At 36.4% G+C, this 26,003-nt stretch overlaps 5 protein-coding genes across 10 annotated transcripts; all 5 read left to right on the forward strand.

The window, feature by feature from the left end:
- Positions 1-479: 479 nt before the first annotated feature.
- LOC125224073 (IQ domain-containing protein IQM2-like) lies at positions 480-5,135 on the forward strand. Of its 2 annotated transcripts, XM_048127421.2 has the most exons (8): positions 480-626; positions 871-1,331; positions 1,412-1,477; positions 1,571-1,659; positions 1,755-1,845; positions 3,805-4,035; positions 4,120-4,221; positions 4,326-5,135. In XM_048127421.2, exons 2-8 carry the CDS (start codon positions 891-893, stop codon positions 4,908-4,910), a joined length of 1,605 nt encoding a protein of 534 aa, XP_047983378.1. In that variant the 5' UTR covers positions 480-626; positions 871-890; the 3' UTR covers positions 4,911-5,135. The 2 variants fall into 2 exon arrangements, with proteins under 2 accessions (XP_047983378.1, XP_047983377.1); XM_048127420.2 differs by having other exon boundaries at positions 1,412-1,659.
- Positions 5,136-10,667: 5,532 nt separating this feature from the next.
- LOC125224074 (flavonoid 8-hydroxylase 2, chloroplastic-like) lies at positions 10,668-13,545 on the forward strand. 3 transcript variants are annotated; one of them, XM_089063155.1, is made up of 9 exons: positions 10,668-10,699; positions 10,942-11,451; positions 11,555-11,742; positions 11,963-12,052; positions 12,132-12,321; positions 12,397-12,618; positions 12,820-13,007; positions 13,101-13,304; positions 13,457-13,545. In XM_089063155.1, exons 2-8 carry the CDS (start codon positions 10,963-10,965, stop codon positions 13,222-13,224), a joined length of 1,491 nt encoding a protein of 496 aa, XP_088919281.1. In that variant the 5' UTR covers positions 10,668-10,699; positions 10,942-10,962; the 3' UTR covers positions 13,225-13,304; positions 13,457-13,545. The 3 variants fall into 3 exon arrangements, with proteins under 3 accessions (XP_088919281.1, XP_088919283.1, XP_088919282.1); XM_089063157.1 differs by having other exon boundaries at positions 10,687-10,703; XM_089063156.1 differs by having other exon boundaries at positions 10,690-10,800.
- LOC148933302 (flavonoid 8-hydroxylase 1, chloroplastic-like) lies at positions 13,482-14,767 on the forward strand. The gene is made up of 5 exons (XM_089059810.1): positions 13,482-13,549; positions 13,631-13,799; positions 13,875-14,014; positions 14,275-14,418; positions 14,512-14,767. The coding sequence occupies exons 1-5, from the start codon at positions 13,482-13,484 to the stop codon at positions 14,765-14,767; spliced, it is 777 nt and encodes a 258-aa protein (XP_088915936.1).
- Positions 14,768-20,259: 5,492 nt separating this feature from the next.
- LOC148933303 (flavonoid 8-hydroxylase 2, chloroplastic-like) lies at positions 20,260-23,331 on the forward strand. Of its 3 annotated transcripts, none has more exons than XM_089063080.1 (9): positions 20,260-20,586; positions 20,728-21,237; positions 21,341-21,528; positions 21,749-21,838; positions 21,918-22,107; positions 22,183-22,404; positions 22,606-22,793; positions 22,887-23,090; positions 23,243-23,331. In XM_089063080.1, exons 2-8 carry the CDS (start codon positions 20,749-20,751, stop codon positions 23,008-23,010), a joined length of 1,491 nt encoding a protein of 496 aa, XP_088919206.1. In that variant the 5' UTR covers positions 20,260-20,586; positions 20,728-20,748; the 3' UTR covers positions 23,011-23,090; positions 23,243-23,331. The 3 variants fall into 3 exon arrangements, with proteins under 3 accessions (XP_088919206.1, XP_088919205.1, XP_088919204.1); XM_089063079.1 differs by having other exon boundaries at positions 20,260-20,489; XM_089063078.1 differs by having other exon boundaries at positions 20,264-20,485.
- Positions 23,268-24,553, forward strand: LOC148933304 (flavonoid 8-hydroxylase 1, chloroplastic-like). Its single transcript, XM_089059811.1, has 5 exons — positions 23,268-23,335; positions 23,417-23,585; positions 23,661-23,800; positions 24,061-24,204; positions 24,298-24,553. The coding sequence occupies exons 1-5, from the start codon at positions 23,268-23,270 to the stop codon at positions 24,551-24,553; spliced, it is 777 nt and encodes a 258-aa protein (XP_088915937.1).
- The last annotated feature ends 1,450 nt before the right edge of the window (positions 24,554-26,003 follow it).

The following is a 26,003-nucleotide window of genomic DNA, read 5'->3' on the forward strand; positions in this document are numbered from 1 at the left end:
AAGACAAAACATCTAATCATTCTTACTTTATAATATGAAAAAATTTAATATGATTATAGAAAAATGTTGGATGTAGCTTATATTTTCCAATAATTTCTTTCAATCTCTGTAAAAGTTACAATAAACTTATATAATTGGGAGGAACAGAATATTAAAAGTGGCCTCACACATTAAAGTCAACAAACTCAAGAAGTGGACACTATTCTAATAAAACTAGGTGACAATAAAGTCCTATGAAACTTGGGAAATTGATGAAGTTGAATTAAACAATTGGTAGAATATGAAAATTGCCCATTTTTCGGGGTGCAAAAATGTTTATTTTTTGGGTTTCATTTCCGTGCAAAAGAACACAAGTACATGTCCTAAAAAGTCCGTTCCACATTTCCACGTGCTTCTCTCTCTTTCTCTCTCACACATACACACACCTCCCCTTCTCTCTCAAACTCGCCTCCTCTATATATACACACACACATGTAGCCCTTCATAATACTATCGAATCAAACCAAGAAAAGGGCTGCTGTTGCATTCCACACACAATTTAAAGAAAAGATCTTTTCTTCTTCTCTTTCAAGATTTCTCCCAATTCTAATTTCATCCCATTTTCTGGGACTATCCTCTGCATTGAGGTAAAAAGCTTGCGCCTTTCTTGATATTTCTTGTTTTCATTGGTGCCTTTGTTTTGCATTTCACTTTCTCTAACTTTTCAAAAATGGGATTTTGCATATACATTCAAATCGGTTTTGTGGGATCTCTGCACTTATGTTTTTGGCTCTACCATATCTGAAATATGTGTGATTCTTGCTCTGCTATGCTCCATATAAACCGTGTTTATTTACTAATCAATTTGAGCATTTTTTTTTTCATTTGTAGAAAGCAAGTGTTGAAGTTGCATGGGTGTATATCCTTCCAGCCCTCTCACAGTTAACTCTGATTTAGACATCAGTTTTGAGTCCTTCATTGCAAATCTGATAAGCAATGACAAGATCAGTAAGCCTATAATTGAGTCCATCAATCTCCAAGGCATACAAAATGAGGGTGATGACATTGACAACAAATGTATGTTTGATGATCTGATGAGCCCTTTGGCTGGATCATTGATGGGGATTCTCCCTCATTCTCCGAAACACGAGGCAGCTATAAAGTTGCAGAAGGTTTACAAGAGTTTCAGAACTAGGAGGAAGTTAGCAGATTGTGCAGTTCTCATGGAGCAGAGCTGGTGGAAGCTGCTAGACTTTGCGGAGCTCAAGCATAGCTCGATTTCCTTCTTCGACAATGACAGACACGAGACCGCCATCTCGCGCTGGTCAAGAGCAAGAACCAGGGCTGCAAAGGTAGAATTCCTGTCACAAATTGCTTTGCTTTACACACATTAATGCTCTCATCAATTGCCTAACAATGTTCCAATCTGCAGGTTGGAAAGGGGCTGTCCAGGAATGGAAAAGCTCAGAAACTTGCTTTGCAGCATTGGCTTGAAGCTGTGAGCAATTCCACCATCATTGAATTTTTGTTTGAGTATTTCTTGAATTCATTTGGAATGTTTACTGATTTGATTGAATTTGGTTTTGAGCAGATTGATCCACGGCACCGGTATGGCCACAATCTCCATTTCTATTATGTTAAATGGTTGAATTCACAAAGCAAAGAGCCCTTCTTTTATTGGTGAGCATCTTTCAACTCTTGCATATGTTTATTTTCCTCCCAAGAAGATGAGATTTGTATCTTGTTGTACTAACTAAATGTTTGATATTGTGCAGGCTAGATATTGGAGAAGGGAAAGACATCAATATTGTCGAGAAGTGCCCTCGTTCGAAACTTCAGCAACAATGCATCAAGTATCTTGGCCCGGTATGTCTATTAGGATTACTCCAAATGTCTGCATTAGAGCATTCCCAATGGAGGTGGCGAATTCTCGGCGATAAATCGCCGGTTATCGCCGAATTATCGCCGGCCATTGTGGCGAAGTCGGCGATAATTCGGCGATAATGTTGCCGTTGCTTCGCCGAGTGGCGTTCTAACGCCGGATTATCGCCGAGCGATCGCCGGCCACTGTGGCGACGCTCGGCGATAATCGGCGATAATTAAAATTTTTTTTTTTTTTTTTTGAACCCAACGGCTATTTTACATTCCACCCCTATAAATATTTCCTCCACTTCCTCCATTCATCACCCACAATCTTCATTCTCTCCATTTTCAATCTCTTCTCCCAATCTTCAATTTTCATCAAAATTATGAGCTTTTGGAAGAAAAGTTCCCGATCGGGTAAGGATAAGGGTAAGGGGAAAGAGTCGAGTTCACAAATTCCCAACACGGATGAAGCAAACGAGCAGTGGATGCAGTCGTTGTTGGCGATGGGTTCTCCTCCCGGCCAACTTCCATACGGGGGTCCGTCTCCTTTGCAGACTCCTCCGGCGCGGAGACTTTCTCCGTACTTCAACTCTGCCGGCAGAATGCCCTTTCCAGCCGACGATGTGTATCGGCCCCAGTTCGACACCCCCGGATCAACCCCAGGCGACCAAGAATCTCAGGCCGCGACACTGAGCGCGGAGGACTTCGAGGTGGAAGAAACGCCCACCGAGCCGCCTTCTAGGAGCGGGAGGGGGAAGGCGCCGGCGTCGTCGGCTGCGACTGATACGGGTTCCGATGAGAGGCCGAAGCGGGTAAGGACTACTTACACTCTGCAAGAGTCCGAGCTGATAGCCGACTGCTGGGCGGACACGTCACAGGACGCGGAGCGCAGCAACTACCAGACTGAGATCATATTCTGGGAGCGGATTGCCGCGAAGTACAGGAGCCACAAGACTGCCTCAATGAAGGACCATGGCAGCGAGGCGATCCGTCGGCATTGGGAGCGCCTCATGAGGGACTGCGGGCACTTCAACGGTATTTATTCTAACTTGATGACTCACATGACGAGTGGCCAGAACGAGCACATGGTCCGAGATGAGGCCATCCGGATGTATAGTAGCCAGTACTTGTCGACGAAGGGCTTCAAGTATTGGAACATCTACGATAAGCTGAAGGATCTCCCCAAATTCCGGACGGGAATGCACGACGCGCTGCACGGGAAATCGGTGCGCTCGCGACTTAGCGTTTCGGAGAGCGAGGGGAGCGCGGCCCACATCGACTTGAGTGGGGATGGTCCGCACGAGCGCCCGGAGGGAGTGAAGAAGGCGAAGGGGAGGCGGAAGGGGAAGGGCGCAACGTCGGAAGTCGCGTCGGAATCCGTCATCGACTTAGAAAAAGCCACTTATTCGAGCAATGTCGCCAATCTGACCCAGATGTACACGCTGTACTTCACCGGCGGCGGGACCCCTGAAGAAAAGGCGGCCCTCTGGAAATGCATCCAACACCTGCAGAGTACGCTGGGGCTCGATCCCGACGCCCCTCCGGCCCCTCCGTCTTAGATTTTTTTTTTTTAAATCTTTGTTTATTTGCGTTTTTTATTTGTAGTTTTTTTTTTCTCGTTGTATTATATTTTCCAATGATTAATACAACGATGAATTGTTCATTATTAGTCTATTTATTAAATACATTTGTAGGGAAAATTAAATAATATAAAAAATAATGATGTAAAAATGAAATGTTGAGTTAGGGAGAAATAAGGGAGAAATAAGGGAGAAACCAATGTAGCACTTGGCTAAAAACTGGGGATAAATTTTGGTGCTGATGTGGCGCTGATGTGGCAGGAGTTAGGGAGAAATAAGGGAGTTTTTAGGGAACTCCATTGGGAGTGCTCTTAAGTAGTTAAAAAGATTAGTCTTTGAGATAATTTTCTTACTGAATTTGGCTGTTTTGGTATGACAGATGGAACGAAAGGCGTATGAAGTTGTGATTGAGGGTGGGAGGCTCTTATACAAGCAGACAGGGGAGCCCCTCCACACCACTAGGGGTTCTAAGTGGATTTTTGTCCTCAGCACGTCGAGGACATTGTATGTCGGGAAGAAAAAGAAGGGCACGTTCCAACACTCAAGTTTCTTGGCAGGCGGAGCCACACTGGCTGCCGGGAGGATAGTAGCTGAAAATGGAGTCTTGAAGGTATATTCACATTGATGAAACTCTCACTTCTTCTTATTATGATTTAAGACGTTAATCTAATTAATTTACTTGAATTCACAACAGGCAGTGTGGCCTCACAGTGGTCATTACAAACCAACACCAGAAAATTTCCAAGATTTCATATCATTTCTCAGGGAGAATAATGTGGATCTCAATGATGTTAAGGTATGAAGAAGAACTACCTATCCTTTCATGTTTGTTTCATGTGATGTTTTTTCGTGACCAAATCATGATTCGTGTTCTTAACATATTCGTCTCGTTACTTGCAGCTTGATTCCACCGATGAAGAAGAAGACCATCTGTACGATGCATCAGAAGATGATGCAGCTTCAACATCCTCAGATAAAGCTCAGCCTGCAGACGAAAGCACCACAGGTGCTTCTCTGCAGACGCGCCAATCAAGAGGCTTCAGTCGAGAACTGACTGCCCTCGAGATACCTTGCAAAGATAGCTTGTTAGAGAAGCTGATGTCTGAAAAACAAAGATCAACCTCTGATGATTTCCTCCTAGAATCACCGACTGAGTCCGATGAGGCCAAGGCCGAAGAGGAGAGCATTTCACAAAGAATCAGCCAACACAAAGAAAGCAAGTCTTTCCAACTGGGAAAGCAGCTTTCTTGCAACTGGAGCACCGGGGCAGGCCCTCGGATAGGCTGTGTGAGAGACTATCCTTGGCGCCTCCAAGAACGCGCCTTAGAGGAAGTGAATCTGTCTCCAACAAGCATGCAACGGCTGAGATTAGACGCCCCTTTGCCATCTGAATCGCGACGAGCAGGCATCAGCATTCTTTCTTGCCGGACTAGTAGTGTTCATTCCACAAAACAGTGCTCACTTCTTCATTCACTCTCATACTAAACTAGTGTTCATTTTTTGATTTTAAGCAATTTCAAGGGAATTCTTTGGTTTTTCATTGCAATAGGAATTCCCATCATTTTTATAATTTTTTAACCATTTTTTTAGAATACCCATGTACATCAATTTTGTTCTCCAAATCTAGTACAGAATACTAGAAGATGATGTAGGTTGTATATATATTTTGACAATGTAACTCCTTGGAATATATATGTGATTCTTTCCTCATTACAACTCCCATCAATCTCTTGTAGTTGCAATATTTGGAGATATCATGTGATAAAGATGAAGATACATTGGTAGTAAGGTTTCTATAATTCTGTAACTACCAAAAAAAGAGTAAAATTTGCATCAATTTCACGCGTTTGTACTTTGTAGCAATTGAATATGACTTGTTCAATACGCTTTGAGACCAATTTCGAGATTTACTTCATCAATACACGTCATGCATATATTTGTAAAACAAGATGATGCTGGCTTGTGGGGTCGGCTTTGAAGTCTGTTCATTCATCATAAATTTGGCAAGCTGTATGGATAAATTTTCCAGCAGTTTGTGTTTTGTGTTCAGTTGACTCTTTTTTGTTTACTATTTTCTTATTATTTTGTTTTCTTAAAAGTTAAGTCTTCTTGTTGACAAATGTTGGGTGAGTGAGCTGCAAGTTTTCTTTCATTTATCTTGAATTTAATTTCTAGACAATTTCCTAGTATAATCTCACAAATGTTCAAGAAAGTGGTATGTTGCTTGCAACAATATTCTACAAGAGCAAATACATATGAATAGGGAAAAAAATATCATAAAAAGACCTGGCAATTTGGTGGATGGCACCGCATTTAATTTATTTAATAAAAAACAATAATACACACACTTTTGGTGAGAATTTGTATAATATATAATGGCATGTATAAGCCCTTATAGGAAGAAGATATAATACTGGTAATTGATAAAGAAGAAGTTGATTTGGCGGTCAACGATGGGGTCTTCAGTCAAATGTCAAAACCATGATTGTATATAGTAGTATTAATTACTTCAAGAAAATTATTTCATCGCATAATGGTGATTAAAGAATTGTTTTGTTTCAGGAATAACAGTCATATCTCACAAATTTTGGAGTGCGTGGCATGTTCTTACAGCTGGGAAGACACTAACTTTAAGACATATTCTTGGATTTAAAACTTGATAAATGTATTACTACTAGTGATTAATTTAGATCTAAATGGTCCAAAAATATCGTCTCATGATATAAAATAAAAATATCTAAAAACTATATAAGCAACATATTTTTTTCAAATCAAGTGCCAATAGTTTTAAGTAATCGATCCATTTTTTGGATCCTCAATTAATTGTATAGAATTTTCTAAAATGGGAAGTAAAGACTAAGTCAAAATGGTAGATGGAAACGCATCAAATGCAAACACCTACACACTTTTTGAATACTAATAAACAAATTGAGTTACAGGATAAAAATATTGTTCTTTTTTATCAAAAATTTGAAAGAAATCAAAATGGATTAGCTGGTCAATTTTTTTTTCTCTCATCTAGGGAGATGTGGAGCAAGAATTCATGAAGGCTTGTCCACCAAGATTCTCATACCATATTTAGGTCATTACTTCGAGAATTCACTCTATAAAAAAAGCAGTAATTAATAAAAAAATTATTTACTTAACTCTGATCAAGATGCACAATTTTCAGAACTCTAATTGAGCTGTAATGCCATGACAATCCAAACATAAGACATGCAAAAAGCACAGACATAAACATGAAATTAATTAATAATATACTAGTAGAAGAGTTGCTGCTCAGTTTGTTACCAAATGATAAGGCAAGAAAATGCACAACTTGGACTTGAACTTGATGATGATAAATTAATAATGCCCTTTTTTGTGGAATGAGTAACAAATTTATATTCCAAATATCTTAGAGTATAGATCTTGCCAAAAAAAAAAAAAGGTTTTACTTAAATCCCACCACATATTTATAGTTTTTATAAGGCCAAAAAAAACAATAATTTATTATCTAGCTTATGATTGTAATTTAATTTTGTGTTTAGAAAAATCTGTATCAAGACAAAAAATATTGTTAGAAAGCAACCAGGGTGTACTGTCACTTAGATCCAAAAGAAAGGACAGTTACAAGTACAGGGACAAAATTGAATACTAGAATATATTCCATCAAGATCTGCAATAATAACGTCTTCTACATTATAATTTCAGTTCATGAATGTCCAATTTTTGTGATTATTGTAAAGGGTTGTTCCCGAACAAAACCCTGCATATTTATTATTTTTATCAACATTTGAAAGGGTTGTTTAATGTGAAATATTACAAAATTGCATGATTGATCCATGCTTTTTTTTTGTATGATTGCATTAATTTTCTCCCAATCATTCATCCACTTCCTCGAGTATAATTATCAGTTACTCTTCCTTTTTTTTAAAATATGTTCACAGGCTCTCTCTTTCTATAAGAATGGCCTTGCTGGATTTGTGAATCATGTTTTCTTGAATAGTTGTGGTGTGTCCATTCATGTATCTGCACATTAGGGTTAAGTGACAATTTTTTTGGTATGAATTAAATTAGCACTGTGAATCTTAGGTTTATATGAGGACACATCTATGAAGAGACAAGAAATCTAAATATGGAATATAAGTAGATTTTCTCTAGACAAAAAATTTATGGACATACATGCATGTCAATGCAAAAAGATTTCGCATTTGATATGAAATCCTATAGTACATTTCCACATGAAAATAGAGTTATGGTAATGTGACAGGCCGTTAGTGAAAAATAACAATTAGCTTAAATAAATAAAATCAGTGGTAGATTCAGAGGACATTAAAGAAATTATCCTGTAACAAAATGTATTTTTCAAATTTTCCAAATGAAATTTCAAAAGCAATTACACTTACAACACCTTATGGTATTGGAACGAAGAAAATATTGGTAATTGAAGGAAATAATCAAAAGTTACAATTAAAGAAAGAAATTGATTTTTAAAGAAGAATATAACTCTATATATAGAGTTGTTGGAATGTTATTTACAAAAGAGATACTATTAGTATTCCTTTGATAAATATACCAACACTTTATAAGTTTGAAATCAAAACTCATCCCCACAAAAATGGCCTAATGCGATTTGTGGCTGTTATCTTTAGGGCCGAATATGAATCAATAATAGTTGGGTAAAAGAACCTACTTATACCCGTTTGGCCCAAGCCCAGTTCTTACATTTGATTAATACTCCATCCCAAAATAAATATTACACTTACCGTTTTAGTTTGTCCGACAAAAAATATCACCTCTTTTTTTTTTTGATAAAGGTTTTCTTTCACATAAGTATACCAAAAACACTCCTTCAAAATCTCGTGCTATTGAAGTAGAGTGACATTTCTAACTGTTTGTAGTTGGCCTCCAAACATCTTCATTTTTACAAAGTAATGGTGCTTTTTTTTAGTTTAGGGTGACTTTGACCTTTCCCGGATTCGAATGTGTCTGTTTTTTTTGTGTCTAAACAAACTTTAAATATGACTTCAACTGCTTCTTTTTTCCTTGAGAGTTTTGTTATTGTTTGCTGTGGGTAAGTACTACTAGTAGACATAAAATTAGGGAAATGAAGAAGAGGCCTTTAATGGTCAATTGTTGTGTGTTTTATCTTATGGGTGGTATAAATGGGCCACAACCACACCCATGTAAATTCATTCGAAATGGACTCTACTTACATACTCTCACTCAAGATTGGGCCATCCTATATGTCATTGCCAATACTATAAAATGTAACTTCTATACTTTTAAAGGAAACCGAATTAAATTGCTATAATACGTACTATGGTCCTATTGGGTAAAGAAAGTGACTTCAAAAAAATATTGATAGAATCTTTGCACGAATTGGATTACATACTATGGCTAGAATTTTGCTAATTGCTAAGTAGGTACTACCTCTCGAATCAACCATGAATCGAGATTTCATTATTCTCCTCTTTTTCTGTGTTAGACTCCCACAATAAACCATAACTCTATGAATGCATCTTCAACCTATTCATTCAAATTACATGTAATAATTATAATACTCATTATGTTCCATTTTTAATGAAACAAATTATTTTTGACACATGATTTTATTGTTTTATGAATTTAAGTGGAAATAAAATTTAAAAAAAGTGATATTATTTCTATTTTAGAAATTTTGTCCATTTAAATGGTATAACCTAATAATATAAACTATTCCCATACTGTAATCATAATAATATGATATATTTCAAAAATAATACTGCCTATGTCCCTAAACCCTAAAGTTTGTTCCAATTTACTATTTTTGACTTTCCCACAAAGTTTGTAAATACACTCTTCAATTTCCTCAATGTGCGGCTTTTATTCTACTACACATCTCTATTTAACACAAAATCAAATAGTTTTTTAAAATCCATGCCAGATCAAATTGAGACAAACTTTGGAGAAAAAAGAGAGTAACATGAAATGAAAAAAATCTCCCTTTCCCTTTCTTCTTCCCCGCTCCCACCCTTTTTCTTTCTTCTTCTTCACAAACAAACAGAAACAGAGAGACCCCCCTCACCGACGAACCCACGTAATATACATGAGTGCAGGCTGTGGACTCATAATTATAAATAAACTTTCCCATACCATCCTACCTTCCACAAGTAAAGTATAGCTTATCTTTCTAGGAGTAATATATTAATATTGTCATTCATTTTGCTACTATAAACATACGCGCTAATGCAATCAATTGTAGACTTGCCAAATACTACTAATATTTCTTCCGAGCTCCACTTTTCAAAACCCAAATTATTCTCCTACTTTTGTTGCACGAAGGTATCATCGTGACAAAGGTGGCTGGTTTTTCATGAAGTGAACAACAACAGCCAACTAAGAGCATCCACAATGAATGCCCTAGTGGAAGCCTTAGTGAGAATCCTAGTGGTTGCCACGTCAGCATGCTCTATCTTTCTGCAATGGTGGAGCTCTAGTGGATGATGCCCTATCTCTTATCCATTTTTCATTTCAATTTTAATGTTATTTTTTTATATTTTCACATATTATAAATAAAAAATTAAATAATAAATTAAATGAAAAATCATGCATTACTTAATATTTTTTTAAAAATTATAAATTATATATTTAATTTTAATTAAATAAAAAATAGCAAAATATAAATACAATATTATACAACACAATAAATTTAAATAAAACACTTACATTAATCGAATAAAATGAGTAAAGTATAATAAAGGTCAAAATAAAAAAAGTACGTTGCGTTCAGGACTTGAACACACAATCTCTATAATTTTCCAAGATATATTTACCATTTGGCTAAACATAGATTATACATTGAAATCAAACAAACTTTTACATAAAGCAACAAAAAACTCTCTTTTAAGTGTAAAACTAATTGTCCCACATCGAAATCACAAAGATATTTGGAGTTGAAAACCTATCTATAAAATTATCATTTTTCCCACATCGAAGTCACATAAAAGTTGGAATTGAAAACCTATCTATAAAAGGTTTACTCAAGTAATGCAATACATGCTCATTTAGTGTGAAGGATTATATTCTATAAAATATATTCTTTCACTAATTCACGGATCCTTCTTTTAGTATGGATCATTGTGAAATTATAGTTTTTATTTCAAGTTAAAAAATAATTTTTTAATTTAAAAATCGATTTTTTAGAATTAAAAATCAATTTTTTCATAATTTTTTTTTTAAGATTGGGCTTGGGCGTTTTGTCGCAATGGGCGTGTTTCTTGAGGTGAACAACAACAGCCAACTAATACTGTGTAAGTAAGCTCACCATTCTTTTCTCCCTAATCTTTTCAAGATTGATTCTCCACAATAAAGATTCCATTTTTATGAGACCCAATAAAGCTAAACAAGAAAGGTTTGTATCCTTATTCTTATTCATGTGTAGTATACTTGTAAATCAACGTAATCTTTGAACCAAGAGGTTTTTAGTTTTGCATGTTGTCGTTTCCTTTAAGTTTATGGAGTATTTATATATTTTCCGATGGAATTGAATCAGTGCTAAAACCAATTGTCCGCCATGGAAGCTCTAAAATCTTCAACTTTTCCATCACTTCACCGCCAGCTCATCTCAACATACACTTTCCAAAAACCTATTTGGCATATTCCATCATCTCGGCGACTAATTCTCCCAATCCAGAGATCAAAATTTAAGAGTTTCACCGCCATTTCTCCAACCACTCCTTCCACGGAGGAAGAGATTGAATCCGAGAAGAGAGAGGAGAAATTCGAGTGGTATGAGCAGTGGTACCCGGTGTGTGCGGAGTGTGATCTGGATAAGAGAAGGCCTCATGCGAAGAAAGTGATTGGGATTGATTTGGTGGTGTGGTGGGATAGGAATGATAATGCATGGAAGGTGTTTGAAGATAGTTGTCCTCACCGAATGGCGCCGCTCTCAGATGGGAGGATCGATCAGTGGGGCAGGCTGCAGTGTGTTTACCACGGCTGGTGCTTTGGTGGCGCCGGTGACTGCAAACTCATCCCTCAAGCCCCTCAAGACGGCCCTCCCGTGAGTCCACTCTTCATGATATGTGACTTTGTAATGTATTTTTGGGATTCCCCACTTTCATATTTCAAGATTTTGAAATGATGAAAGGGAATTGAGCTTGCAGGTTCACACCTCCAGTAAGGCGTGTGTAGCCGTTTATCCTAGTTGCCTTCAAAACGGCATTCTATGGTTCTGGCCTGATTCGGATCCACAGTTTAAGAACATACATTCAACAAAGAAGCCATATTTTATCCCAGAGCTTGACGACCCATCATATTCCAATATGATTATTTCAAGGGAGATAGGCTACGGGTTTGCTAATACTACTCTTTTATCATTTATATTGAATCTTTCGTGATGCTATATCGACTTCTAATTATCATGCTTTGCTGCAATTTGATAGCCTCAATGACTGCAAGTTTGTATACTTTACCTTGACATAACTGAAGCTTGAACCACTATCCAAAACCAGACCAAGAGTTTGGGATGGTTAAGTATCAAGACTTCAAATTTAATCTATTTACTTTTTCAGGTACGAAATCTTGATTGAAAATCTTATGGATCCTGCTCATATTCCATATGCACATTATGGCATAGTTAAAACAGGGGAGTTGCCAGAGAGATAAGTAAATCTATGCATAATTTTCAACATGCATTATTTTGCGGGTTTGACATGGCTGACAGAACATATTATCCTGCACCTTGAAGGCTGACAGAGAAGGAGGGAGACCGCTCGAGATAAGTGTTCAGAAAGTGGATGTAGATGGCTTTACTGCAAAGCAAATCTTTGGGGACAACTACTTCATTGCACCTTGCCTATTCTATGGCCATTACTCTCCCGGTGGGGATGATCAAAGCACGAAAAAGACATCATCAGATGGAAAAAAAGATGTAAGCAGTTTCAATTTGTCACATTTCATATGTATCTACCCAATAATCTTAGCATTATGTGTTTCCTTTGTGCAGGTGGGATTACCCCCTGTCCCGACGGGACTACCACATGTTCCCTCTGATAAAAAATTTATGCTCATTTTCTACTGCGTTCCAGTTAGTCCAGGTCGCAGCAGGCTGATCTTCGCAGCTCCTAGAAACTTTACTGTCTGGTTGGATTGGATTATTCCACGCTGGGTCCTTCATATGATACCCAACTTGATTCTTGATTCAGATCTCTATCTTCTTCATGTGGAGGTGACTTAACCTTGTTCTTTTTTCTCTCTCATACTAAATTTGCTTACTTAATTCTGTGACATCTGTTAGCAAGTATTGTGATTAGAGCTTGGTCAAATCTTTAATAGTATTATTGAATGTATAGCATGGTTATGATATCTAGAGTCCAGAGGCATTTCATAGATAGGTCTATTTGAGAAAGATGTGTATATGCTCCATTAGGAACGAAAGCTGAGAGATGTTGGCCCTCTCAATTGGCATAAAGCTTGCTACGTTCCGACAAAGGCGGATGCCTTCTCCGTGGCATTCAGAAGGTGGCTTAACAAGTATGGTGGCACACAAGTTGATTGGAAAAATAAATATAGTGGAGAGCTTCCACCCACTCCTCCAAGAGAGCAGCTCTTTGACAGGTAATTACAAAAGTTGCAATCTTTTATCTCAGTGTTTACTGACTAAATAGAAATTGATTGATTGTTGCTTCACTTTGTGGATGGCCTAATCAGGTACTGGACTCACACGGTGAGTTGCAGCAGCTGCAGCATTGCGTATAAACGTCTCAACATGCTAAAGACCGCCCTCCAAGTTATCTCGGTAGCTTCAGTTGCAGCTGTAAGGACATCCATCTGACGAAAGAAGCCACATTTTATTCCAGAACTTGACGACCCGTCATTTTCCAATATGATCATTTCAAGGGAGGTAGACTATGGGTATGCTAATACTAATACTCTTTATCATTTATATTACTATATCATCTTCTGATTATCAGAAGAGAACCAAACACGGCCTCAATGTACGTATACTTGACCTCTGTCTCATGTCTATCCCAAACAAGAGATTTCACTACATTTGACCTTTTCAGGTACGAAATCGTGATAGAAAATCTTATGGACCCTGCTCATATACCATATGGGCATTATGGCATGCTGAAAACAGGAGAGTGCCTGAGAGATAAGTAAATCTATGCATAATTTTCATCTTACATTATTTAGCGAGTTTCAAATGGCTGACGGAACATATTATCCTGCACTCTCAGGGCCGACAGAGAAGGGGGGAGACCACTCGAGATAAGTGTTCAGAAACTGGATGTAAATGGCTTCACTGCAAAACAAATATTTGGGGAAAACTACTTCATTGCGCCCTGCATATTCTACGGTCATTACTCTCCCAGTGGGAATGATCAAAGCATGGATGGAAAAGAAGATGTATGCAGTTGGCATTTGTCAAATTTCATACTTATCTACCCTATACGCTTAGCATTGTGTGCTTCTTTTATGCAGGTGGGAGGATCACCCCCTGTTCCGATGATATTACCCTATGTTCCCTCCGATAAAAAATCTATGCTCATTTTCAACTGCGTTCCAGTTAGTCCAGGTCGTAGCAGGTTGATCAGCGCAGCTACTAGGAACTTCGCTGGCTGGTTGGGTCTGATTGTTCCACGTTGGGTCTTTCATATGACACCCAACTTGATTATTGATTCAGATCTCTTCCTTCTTCATATGGAGGTGACTTAATCTTTTTCTCTCACGTACCAAATTTTCTTACTTGATCTTGCTAGTTCTGTTAGTCGTATAGCATGATTATGATCTTGATGCCAAGGTGCCATATTTGAGAAAGATGTATATATTCTCCATTAGGAAAAAAAACTGAGAGATGTTGGCTCTCTCAATTGGCATAAAGCTTGCTACGTACCGACAAAGGCGGATGCCTTCTCCGTGGCGTTCAGAAGGTGGCTAACAAGTATGGTGGCACACAAGTTGATTGGAGAAATAAATATAGTGGAGAGCTTCCACCCACTCCTCCAAGAGAGCAGCTCTTCGACAGGTTATTACAAAAGTTGCAATCTTTTATCTCAGTGTTTACTGACTAAATAGAAATAGATTGATTGTTGCTTCACTTTGTGGATGGCCTAATCAGGTACTGGACTCACACGGTGAGTTGCAGCAGCTGCAGCATTGCGTATAAACGTCTCAACATGCTAAAGACCGCCCTCCAAGTTATCTCGGTAGCTTCAGTTGCAGCTGTAGCTGCAGCCAAACAGAGTGCGATTTCCATTGTTGCGAGGTATTATTTGGGTTCAATGGCCGTGTTGTGCTTTGTGGCTTCAAAATGGCTGTCGCATTTCATCCGCAAGACTTTCATATACCATGACTATGATCATGCCTTCCAGTGAATTTTTTTATTTTGTTGGGATTGTGCAACTTTGTGATTTTATGTGTAAGAGTGACCAAGGCAAATTTGTTGTAAGAATTTATGGGGAAAATGCCATATAAATAAGAAAATTGCATTGCCTTCTGATCTACTGATCACTACTATCACATAAAGTTTGAAAACAAATTATCAAATCACACAGTTTAATTATTCTCAACTGTCCCGGCGAAATTTTCTGGCACTTTAGTAAATGAATTTTTATAAAGTGGACGATTAAATGTAGTACTCTTGTTTAGTTGATGTATCGGATATGTGAAATAGAAATGCACAAAACTATGATGTTTTTTGTTTATGAAAGTAAAAGAATAAAAAATTATTGCTCTTTTAGTCTATATAATTAATTCTTCTTATGCATTTTGATTCTCTCATAAAAATTATGCATTTTCCTTTGAAAACAATCAAGTCATCTTATTTTCTATTTTAAATTCTTATCATGCATGTTATGCATTTTATTTTTAAACAATTGCTTGTGAAGCATTGTGATCTATCGACGCGGTTGGCAATTGAAACTAAAAATATAACATATGACTGTCCCACATCGGTGTCAAGAGAAAACTGAAACTAGTATATAAGTCTTATGGGCTTTCCTCCTATCACCAATTGGTTTTAGGATGGAACTCATGGATTTCTATCATTGTATCAGAGCGGGTCGCCGACTGTGGGTCAAATTTAACTGACGCGCAGTATATTTGGGCCGAAGTCTATATCTGGGCCGAAACCAAAAAATGACTGATCCAACAGTATATCTGGACTTAAAAATTTGGGCCAAGTGGTCCAATCGATCGAAAAAAAATTGGGCCAATTGTCCAATCGATTAGAAAAAGTCCAACCCCTCCAAAGTTCACCTTCAAGGGTTTGAGGGAGGGTGATGGCAATTGAAACTGGAAAATATAACATATGACTGTCCCACATCAGTGTCAAGAGAAAACTGAAACTAGTATATAAGTCTTATGGCCTTCTTCTATCACCAATTGATTTTAGGATAGATTTCTATCGGTCGCAAACATGGTTTAACATTAAATAAATAGTTTGATTAGCTTTCCTTCTGTACATTATGATTTCATAAATTTTTGAAGTTGTTTTGATATTTAATTACTTTTCTAATATATTATAGTAATAAATTACAGAGAAAATTGTTGATTTATTAATTGGTTTTGATAGGTGTGTGATCAAATATTAACTAATTTATAGTAATAACTAATAACTAATATCAATTTATTTAGTGTGTTAAAAATATCAACACAAAGACATAAATTTATCAATATTCTTGTGTTGATAAACTTATGTCTTTGTGTTGATATTTAAAATTTTTATGTTGTATTGATATAATTATGTCTTTGTGTTGATAATTTTAACACATAAAATTGAAAGTTATTAGTTATTACTGTAAATTGTGCATTAAAATCCGTGTTCAATTAGGAGTGCATATTTTTGCGAAACAGATGAAATACTTATAAAGTAGGAATATGACACACTATCCATTAATTTTTTTAACCTATTTTCTATTATATTTTTTAAAATCCGTATCGGATTAAAATGTGACATTTAAATGCGGATGTGGGGAGTAGTAATTTTTAAGTTTGATGAACAGGGCTAAATTTCTAGAAGAAATTTAATTGTTTTATATAAGTAGATGGTGGTGTGTGACTTCACCCCCTAAAAGAGAAAACCAAATTAAATTGCAATCACGCGTAAAAAGGACATGTGATTAAAGAATGTGACATTTGAAAATTTATTGAAATAAGCTTACACGAAGGTAACATATACGGAGTACTATTATTGCTAGAAGCCTAGCAATAGGTAAACAGTGTGCTACAAACAATTTAATAGGTATTTAAACACACTGCCTACAAACAATTTGATAACTAATTAGCTCCATTTGGAATTAGATTTAAGAAAAAGAGACTTAATTCGTATTCCTTTCAAAATTTGAAATTAAATTCGCCGACTTTTCGGAATATAGAATAGTAGCATAGAATTTTTCGGAATAAGAATTTTATAAATTTTTATCTATTTCTTTTCTTTTTAACTTATTACTCCTTATCTCACAATATTTACTAATAGCCAAATTGACCCCTAATATTTTCATCATAATTTTGATATTTATAACTCCAATTCTATTTTCACCAGGGTGGAGGAGGCAGTTATATGCAGAATTGGGTGAGAATAAAATTGGAGTAAAAAATATTAGAATTGTGATGGAAATATTATGGATAAGGTTGGCAAATCGTGCGTGTTGTGTCGTTATCGTGCTGACACAATAACGACACAATATGATAACAACAAACACGAACACGACCAGTTAAGAAAACTCCAAACACGAACACGAACACGAACACGACCCGCTACCCTCGTATACGAACACGACACGAACTCATTAACGACACGAACCACTTCGGGTCAACACGACACGATAACAACATATATATGACACGAGACAATAACGACACTATAATAATGATATTATAGTATATAAACATTATTTCTAATATTAAATTTTAAATTTTAATTTTTAAATTTTTAAATTTTAAAATAAAGAAAATAATAATAATAATAATATATTATTATTATTATTATTATTATTATTATTATTATTATTATTATTATTATTATTATTATTATTATTATTTCTTAACGTGTAACACGAACACGACACGAAGTTTTCGTGTCATTATCGTATCGACACGATAAGAACACGAACCCAATAAGCTTTGACACATGCCCATTAATTTCGTGCGGGTTCATATCGTGTTATCATTCGTGCCAAAAATTGACAACCCTAATTATGGATAATTTGGTCAATTTGTAAATATTGTGAGAGAAATAATAAGTAATAGAAGAGAAAATAGATAAAAATTTGAAAATTTCTTCTAAAAAATTTGCTTGTCACAATTCAATATTTTGAACAGTCAGCAAATTTAATCTAAATTTTGAAAAATTTGCGAATTAAGTCTTTTATTTTTCCTGAGATATCTCCTCTGAAATGAATCTGATGCATACTGAGATATAGGGGCATTTCTTTTTTGCTTCTAGAGTAAAAGTTAGGCTCCATATTTGTACTGGACTTTTTTTAAAATCCGACTTTGGGAGAGACGCATTAAGGTCATGCGTTTCCTTTTAATGAAACGCACGAGCGTCATGCGTTTTAGGGTAAGACGCATAGCCCTCATTCGTCTCTGATTTTTTTTTTAATTAGAAGACGCATAAGCGTCATGCGTCTTAGGGTAAGACGCATAAGCGTCATGCGTCTCTCTTCGAACTTATCAAAAATCACAGCATCAAGCATCTCAAACATATCAAAAACTATACTATAGAATGAATTTCACCAATAAAATCCATTAGAACTAACAATTGAATTTCACCAATAAAATCCATCTCAAACGCCGAGATTCGCCAGAAAATCGCCGGAAAATCGCCTTTTCTTTCCCTCTCTTGCGCAGAATGAAGCTATTGCCTCTGCCTCGCGTCTGTTTTAAGTTCGAAGAAAGACGCATGACGCTTATGCGTCTTCTAAAAAATAAAATAAAAATTCAGAGACGCATGAGGGCTATGCGTCTTACCCTAAAACGCATGACGCTCGTGCGTTTCATTAAAAGGAGACGCATGATCTTAATGCGTCTCTCCCAAAGTCGGATTTTAAAAAAAGTCCAGTACAAATATGAATCTTAAGTTTTCTTCTAGAATAAAAAAAAAGAAATATCCCCTGAGATATATATTGAATTTAATCAATCATGAATCTGATAATACTCAATTCACTAAATTTGAAATAAATTTCATTATTTATGCATCTTTGTTGTTTGTGTTAAAGAATATGATCATATGATAGATGAGCAGATGAATTAATATGATTGTTATAAGCACTTAAAAAACCATCACTTATCGTTACCACCACTGCATGTTTGCATGCGACTGCCGTTTATTTGAATACATAAATGGGTTTGGAATCCCCCGTTTCCAAAAATTATGAACATTTAATTTAGTACGAGTATTAATGCATAATTGGAAAAATAAGAGAGAGATAGAAATAAAATTTTTAAAAATATTATTAGTAGAAAATGGATCTCATCTTATTAGATAGAAATGAATTTCCAAAATTAGAAAGTTCGTACTTTTCAGGGACGGACTAAAAAGTACTCCCTCCGTCCCATAAAAGATGTCACACTTTCCTTTTTAATTTGTTCTACAAAAGATGTCATATTTTCTTTTTTGGAAAAAGTTCTCTCTCACATGAATATAAAAATTATATTTTCTCTCTCCATTTAACACATAAACAAAACCTCCTAAAATCTCGTGCTGTTTCACAAGTGTGACATCTTTTGTGGGACGGAGGGAGTAGTATATACTCATATTCAGATGGTGGACTCACTCAGTTGTCCGTGCATTATACTCCCTTCGTTCCAAGAAAGGTGACATCTTTCTTAGATAGCATGGAATTTTATGCAATTTTATTTATATATTAAGCTAGGAAAATAAAGTAACAGAAGTGAAATAAAATCGAGATAACTATATTTTATTTTAGTTAATGAGTTATTTTAATCCAAAAAACAAAAGAGTGACTTGTAACCATAGAAGGTGCTATCTGCATTGCAATAATTCTGTCTCCTCAATGTGCTTGTATAATCAATTAGCAGTACGATTGATAACTGAGTCTGATATATTGATATGAGCATATGTTTGAACTATCAAATATGGGTGGGACCCATGCATCAACACAAATAATGTCACTCAAAGTCAACTGAAATGTGGCTGAAATCCACGTGCACCTTTCAAAACCAAACATTATAGAACGAGTCAATATGAATGTAACCAAATTTTGTACAAAATAAAGTTATATACAAACCATAAAAAATAAAAAAATTATATACAAATTTTAAATATATGATCACAATATTATACACTTTTCATATACTATATATGCATCCATATATTTTAATTAAATGTATAAATAATTTTTTTTTTTTCAAATAAATTAGTTTTTGGTTGTACAAAATTTGGTTACATAAATTTATTGTAAATGAAAGAATCCTCATTTTTTTAGATGAAAGTTTCTCTTTCCGGAAAGTGTTATTCCTTTTTATCATTTCAATCCGTGTATGAATGTACTATCCATTTAGTTCTTTTCATAAGGTTCACTTTCTGCTAAATCAATACGCTCACATTTTTTCACTAAATTTTTAAATTTAATATTTTTTTACATTTTTTAAATTCCGCTTCGAATCAAATACAAACATCACCTTCGCTCTTTTCTTAAAAAAAAGAATTTGTATCCGCATTCATATTCATGAATAGTATAGTTGTTAGTTGCGCATGCGCAGTGTAAGTTTATATCTATACCCCATATATTTGTTTGATGAAATTGAATCAGTGCTAAAACGAATCCGCCATGGAAGCTCTAAAAGCTCCACCATTTCACCGCCAACTCATCTCAACATACGCTTTCCAATACTAAATACAAATATTTTGCTATAAACATACACGCTAATGCAATTAATTGTGGACTTGGTGGGGTCTACATATACCCACCAATACCAAATACAGATATTTCTTCAGAGCTCCACTTTTCAAAACCCAAATTATTCTCCTTCTTCTTCCTCGATCAACTTTTCTTGCACAAAGGTACCATCTTGCCAAAGGTGGTTGGTTTTTCATGAGGTGAACAACAACAGCCAACTAATACTGTGTAAGTAAGCTCACCATTCTTTTCTCCCTAATCTTTTCAAGATTGATTCTCCACAATAAAGATTCCATTTTTATGAGACCCAATAAAGCTAAACAAGAAAGGTTTGTATCCTTATTCTTATTCATGTGTAGTATACTTGTAAATCAACGTAATCTTTGAACCAAGAGGTTTTTAGTTTTGCATGTTGTCGTTTCCTTTAAGTTTATGGAGTATTTATATATTTTCCGATGGAATTGAATCAGTGCTAAAACCAATTGTCCGCCATGGAAGCTCTAAAATCTTCAACTTTTCCATCACTTCACCGCCAGCTCATCTCAACATACACTTTCCAAAAACCTATTTGGCATATTCCATCATCTCGGCGACTAATTCTCCCAATCCAGAGATCAAAATTTAAGAGTTTCACCGCCATTTCTCCAACCACTCCTTCCACGGAGGAAGAGATTGAATCCGAGAAGAGAGAGGAGAAATTCGAGTGGTATGAGCAGTGGTACCCGGTGTGTGCGGAGTGTGATCTGGATAAGAGAAGGCCTCATGCGAAGAAAGTGATTGGGATTGATTTGGTGGTGTGGTGGGATAGGAATGATAATGCATGGAAGGTGTTTGAAGATAGTTGTCCTCACCGAATGGCGCCGCTCTCAGATGGGAGGATCGATCAGTGGGGCAGGCTGCAGTGTGTTTACCACGGCTGGTGCTTTGGTGGCGCCGGTGACTGCAAACTCATCCCTCAAGCCCCTCAAGACGGCCCTCCCGTGAGTCCACTCTTCATGATATGTGACTTTGTAATGTATTTTTGGGATTCCCCACTTTCATATTTCAAGATTTTGAAATGATGAAAGGGAATTGAGCTTGCAGGTTCACACCTCCAGTAAGGCGTGTGTAGCCGTTTATCCTAGTTGCCTTCAAAACGGCATTCTATGGTTCTGGCCTGATTCGGATCCACAGTTTAAGAACATACATTCAACAAAGAAGCCATATTTTATCCCAGAGCTTGACGACCCATCATATTCCAATATGATTATTTCAAGGGAGATAGGCTACGGGTTTGCTAATACTACTCTTTTATCATTTATATTGAATCTTTCGTGATGCTATATCGACTTCTAATTATCATGCTTTGCTGCAATTTGATAGCCTCAATGACTGCAAGTTTGTATACTTTACCTTGACATAACTGAAGCTTGAACCACTGTCCAAAACCAGACCAAGAGTTTGGGATGGTTAAGTATCAAGACTTCAAATTTAATCTATTTACTTTTTCAGGTACGAAATCTTGATTGAAAATCTTATGGATCCTGCTCATATTCCATATGCACATTATGGCATAGTTAAAACAGGGGAGTTGCCAGAGAGATAAGTAAATCTATGCATAATTTTCAACATGCATTATTTTGCGGGTTTGACATGGCTGACAGAACATATTATCCTGCACCTTGAAGGCTGACAGAGAAGGAGGGAGACCGCTCGAGATAAGTGTTCAGAAAGTGGATGTAGATGGCTTTACTGCAAAGCAAATCTTTGGGGACAACTACTTCATTGCACCTTGCCTATTCTATGGCCATTACTCTCCCGGTGGGGATGATCAAAGCACGAAAAAGACATCATCAGATGGAAAAAAAGATGTAAGCAGTTTCAATTTGTCACATTTCATATGTATCTACCCAATAATCTTAGCATTATGTGTTTCCTTTGTGCAGGTGGGATTACCCCCTGTCCCGACGGGACTACCACATGTTCCCTCTGATAAAAAATTTATGCTCATTTTCTACTGCGTTCCAGTTAGTCCAGGTCGCAGCAGGCTGATCTTCGCAGCTCCTAGAAACTTTACTGTCTGGTTGGATTGGATTATTCCACGCTGGGTCCTTCATATGATACCCAACTTGATTCTTGATTCAGATCTCTATCTTCTTCATGTGGAGGTGACTTAACCTTGTTCTTTTTTCTCTCTCATACTAAATTTGCTTACTTAATTCTGTGACATCTGTTAGCAAGTATTGTGATTAGAGCTTGGTCAAATCTTTAATAGTATTATTGAATGTATAGCATGGTTATGATATCTAGAGTCCAGAGGCATTTCATAGATAGGTCTATTTGAGAAAGATGTGTATATGCTCCATTAGGAACGAAAGCTGAGAGATGTTGGCCCTCTCAATTGGCATAAAGCTTGCTACGTTCCGACAAAGGCGGATGCCTTCTCCGTGGCATTCAGAAGGTGGCTTAACAAGTATGGTGGCACACAAGTTGATTGGAAAAATAAATATAGTGGAGAGCTTCCACCCACTCCTCCAAGAGAGCAGCTCTTTGACAGGTAATTACAAAAGTTGCAATCTTTTATCTCAGTGTTTACTGACTAAATAGAAATTGATTGATTGTTGCTTCACTTTGTGGATGGCCTAATCAGGTACTGGACTCACACGGTGAGTTGCAGCAGCTGCAGCATTGCGTATAAACGTCTCAACATGCTAAAGACCGCCCTCCAAGTTATCTCGGTAGCTTCAGTTGCAGCTGTAAGGACATCCATCTGACGAAAGAAGCCACATTTTATTCCAGAACTTGACGACCCGTCATTTTCCAATATGATCATTTCAAGGGAGGTAGACTATGGGTATGCTAATACTAATACTCTTTATCATTTATATTACTATATCATCTTCTGATTATCAGAAGAGAACCAAACACGGCCTCAATGTACGTATACTTGACCTCTGTCTCATGTCTATCCCAAACAAGAGATTTCACTACATTTGACCTTTTCAGGTACGAAATCGTGATAGAAAATCTTATGGACCCTGCTCATATACCATATGGGCATTATGGCATGCTGAAAACAGGAGAGTGCCTGAGAGATAAGTAAATCTATGCATAATTTTCATCTTACATTATTTAGCGAGTTTCAAATGGCTGACGGAACATATTATCCTGCACTCTCAGGGCCGACAGAGAAGGGGGGAGACCACTCGAGATAAGTGTTCAGAAACTGGATGTAAATGGCTTCACTGCAAAACAAATATTTGGGGAAAACTACTTCATTGCGCCCTGCATATTCTACGGTCATTACTCTCCCAGTGGGAATGATCAAAGCATGGATGGAAAAGAAGATGTATGCAGTTGGCATTTGTCAAATTTCATACTTATCTACCCTATACGCTTAGCATTGTGTGCTTCTTTTATGCAGGTGGGAGGATCACCCCCTGTTCCGATGATATTACCCTATGTTCCCTCCGATAAAAAATCTATGCTCATTTTCAACTGCGTTCCAGTTAGTCCAGGTCGTAGCAGGTTGATCAGCGCAGCTACTAGGAACTTCGCTGGCTGGTTGGGTCTGATTGTTCCACGTTGGGTCTTTCATATGACACCCAACTTGATTATTGATTCAGATCTCTTCCTTCTTCATATGGAGGTGACTTAATCTTTTTCTCTCACGTACCAAATTTTCTTACTTGATCTTGCTAGTTCTGTTAGTCGTATAGCATGATTATGATCTTGATGCCAAGGTGCCATATTTGAGAAAGATGTATATATTCTCCATTAGGAAAAAAAACTGAGAGATGTTGGCTCTCTCAATTGGCATAAAGCTTGCTACGTACCGACAAAGGCGGATGCCTTCTCCGTGGCGTTCAGAAGGTGGCTAACAAGTATGGTGGCACACAAGTTGATTGGAGAAATAAATATAGTGGAGAGCTTCCACCCACTCCTCCAAGAGAGCAGCTCTTCGACAGGTTATTACAAAAGTTGCAATCTTTTATCTCAGTGTTTACTGACTAAATAGAAATAGATTGATTGTTGCTTCACTTTGTGGATGGCCTAATCAGGTACTGGACTCACACGGTGAGTTGCAGCAGCTGCAGCATTGCGTATAAACGTCTCAACATGCTAAAGACCGCCCTCCAAGTTATCTCGGTAGCTTCAGTTGCAGCTGTAGCTGCAGCCAAACAGAGTGCGATTTCCATTGTTGCGAGGTATTATTTGGGTTCAATGGCCGTGTTGTGCTTTGTGGCTTCAAAATGGCTGTCGCATTTCATCCGCAAGACTTTCATATACCATGACTATGATCATGCCTTCCAGTGAATTTTTTTATTTTGTTGGGATTGTGCAACTTTGTGATTTTATGTGTAAGAGTGACCAAGGCAAATTTGTTGTAAGAATTTATGGGGAAAATGCCATATAAATAAGAAAATTGCATTGCCTTCTGATCTACTGATCACTACTATCACATAAAGTTTGAAAACAAATTATCAAATCACACAGTTTAATTATTCTCAACTGTCCCGGCGAAATTTTCTGGCACTTTAGTAAATGAATTTTTATAAAGTGGACGATTAAATGTAGTACTCTTGTTTAGTTGATGTATCGGATATGTGAAATAGAAATGCACAAAACTATGATGTTTTTTGTTTATGAAAGTAAAAGAATAAAAAATTATTGCTCTTTTAGTCTATATAATTAATTCTTCTTATGCATTTTGATTCTCTCATAAAAATTATGCATTTTCCTTTGAAAACAATCAAGTCATCTTATTTTCTATTTTAAATTCTTATCATGCATGTTATGCATTTTATTTTTAAACAATTGCTTGTGAAGCATTGTGATCTATCGACGCGGTTGGCAATTGAAACTAAAAATATAACATATGACTGTCCCACATCGGTGTCAAGAGAAAACTGAAACTAGTATATAAGTCTTATGGGCTTTCCTCCTATCACCAATTGGTTTTAGGATGGAACTCATGGATTTCTATCATTGTATCAGAGCGGGTCGCCGACTGTGGGTCAAATTTAACTGACGCGCAGTATATTTGGGCCGAAGTCTATATCTGGGCCGAAACCAAAAAATGACTGATCCAACAGTATATCTGGACTTAAAAATTTGGGCCAAGTGGTCCAATCGATCGAAAAAAAATTGGGCCAATTGTCCAATCGATTAGAAAAAGTCCAACCCCTCCAAAGTTCACCTTCAAGGGTTTGAGGGAGGGTGATGGCAATTGAAACTGGAAAATATAACATATGACTGTCCCACATCAGTGTCAAGAGAAAACTGAAACTAGTATATAAGTCTTATGGCCTTCTTCTATCACCAATTGATTTTAGGATAGATTTCTATCGGTCGCAAACATGGTTTAACATTAAATAAATAGTTTGATTAGCTTTCCTTCTGTACATTATGATTTCATAAATTTTTGAAGTTGTTTTGATATTTAATTACTTTTCTAATATATTATAGTAATAAATTACAGAGAAAATTGTTGATTTATTAATTGGTTTTGATAGGTGTGTGATCAAATATTAACTAATTTATAGTAATAACTAATAACTAATATCAATTTATTTAGTGTGTTAAAAATATCAACACAAAGACATAAATTTATCAATATTCTTGTGTTGATAAACTTATGTCTTTGTGTTGATATTTAAAATTTTTATGTTGTATTGATATAATTATGTCTTTGTGTTGATAATTTTAACACATAAAATTGAAAGTTATTAGTTATTACTGTAAATTGTGCATTAAAATCCGTGTT

This window comes from Salvia hispanica, chromosome 1 (genome assembly GCF_029641045.1).
Source record: "Salvia hispanica isolate PSC_SH4W2 chromosome 1, Shi_PSC_v1, whole genome shotgun sequence".
In the NCBI taxonomy this organism is placed as follows: domain Eukaryota; kingdom Viridiplantae; phylum Streptophyta; class Magnoliopsida; order Lamiales; family Lamiaceae; genus Salvia; species Salvia hispanica.

Bases quoted from the DNA above. Each gene is read 5' to 3' on its own strand.
- LOC125224073 (XM_048127420.2), top strand. From the start codon at position 891: ATGGGTGTATATCCTTCCAGCCCTCTCACAGTTAACTCTGATTTAGAC. The intron at 1,846-3,804 runs GTATGTCTATTA...TTGGTATGACAG, and splicing joins GCATCAAGTATCTTGGCCCG to ATGGAACGAAAGGCGTATGA. The intron at 4,036-4,119 runs GTATATTCACAT...AATTCACAACAG, and splicing joins CTGAAAATGGAGTCTTGAAG to GCAGTGTGGCCTCACAGTGG.
- LOC125224074 (XM_089063155.1), top strand. From the start codon at position 10,963: ATGGAAGCTCTAAAATCTTCAACTTTTCCATCACTTCACCGCCAGCTC. The intron at 12,619-12,819 runs GTGACTTAACCT...ATGCTCCATTAG, and splicing joins TCTATCTTCTTCATGTGGAG to GAACGAAAGCTGAGAGATGT. The intron at 13,008-13,100 runs GTAATTACAAAA...TGGCCTAATCAG, and splicing joins AGAGAGCAGCTCTTTGACAG to GTACTGGACTCACACGGTGA.
- LOC148933302 (XM_089059810.1), top strand. From the start codon at position 13,482: ATGGACCCTGCTCATATACCATATGGGCATTATGGCATGCTGAAAACA. The intron at 13,550-13,630 runs GTAAATCTATGC...CTGCACTCTCAG, and splicing joins GGAGAGTGCCTGAGAGATAA to GGCCGACAGAGAAGGGGGGA. The intron at 14,015-14,274 runs GTTGGGTCTGAT...ATTGGCATAAAG, and splicing joins ACTAGGAACTTCGCTGGCTG to CTTGCTACGTACCGACAAAG.
- LOC148933303 (XM_089063080.1), top strand. From the start codon at position 20,749: ATGGAAGCTCTAAAATCTTCAACTTTTCCATCACTTCACCGCCAGCTC. The intron at 21,839-21,917 runs ATAAGTAAATCT...ATTATCCTGCAC, and splicing joins ACAGGGGAGTTGCCAGAGAG to CTTGAAGGCTGACAGAGAAG. The intron at 22,794-22,886 runs GTAATTACAAAA...TGGCCTAATCAG, and splicing joins AGAGAGCAGCTCTTTGACAG to GTACTGGACTCACACGGTGA.
- LOC148933304 (XM_089059811.1), top strand. From the start codon at position 23,268: ATGGACCCTGCTCATATACCATATGGGCATTATGGCATGCTGAAAACA. The intron at 23,586-23,660 runs GTATGCAGTTGG...TCTTTTATGCAG, and splicing joins GCATGGATGGAAAAGAAGAT to GTGGGAGGATCACCCCCTGT. The intron at 23,801-24,060 runs GTTGGGTCTGAT...ATTGGCATAAAG, and splicing joins ACTAGGAACTTCGCTGGCTG to CTTGCTACGTACCGACAAAG.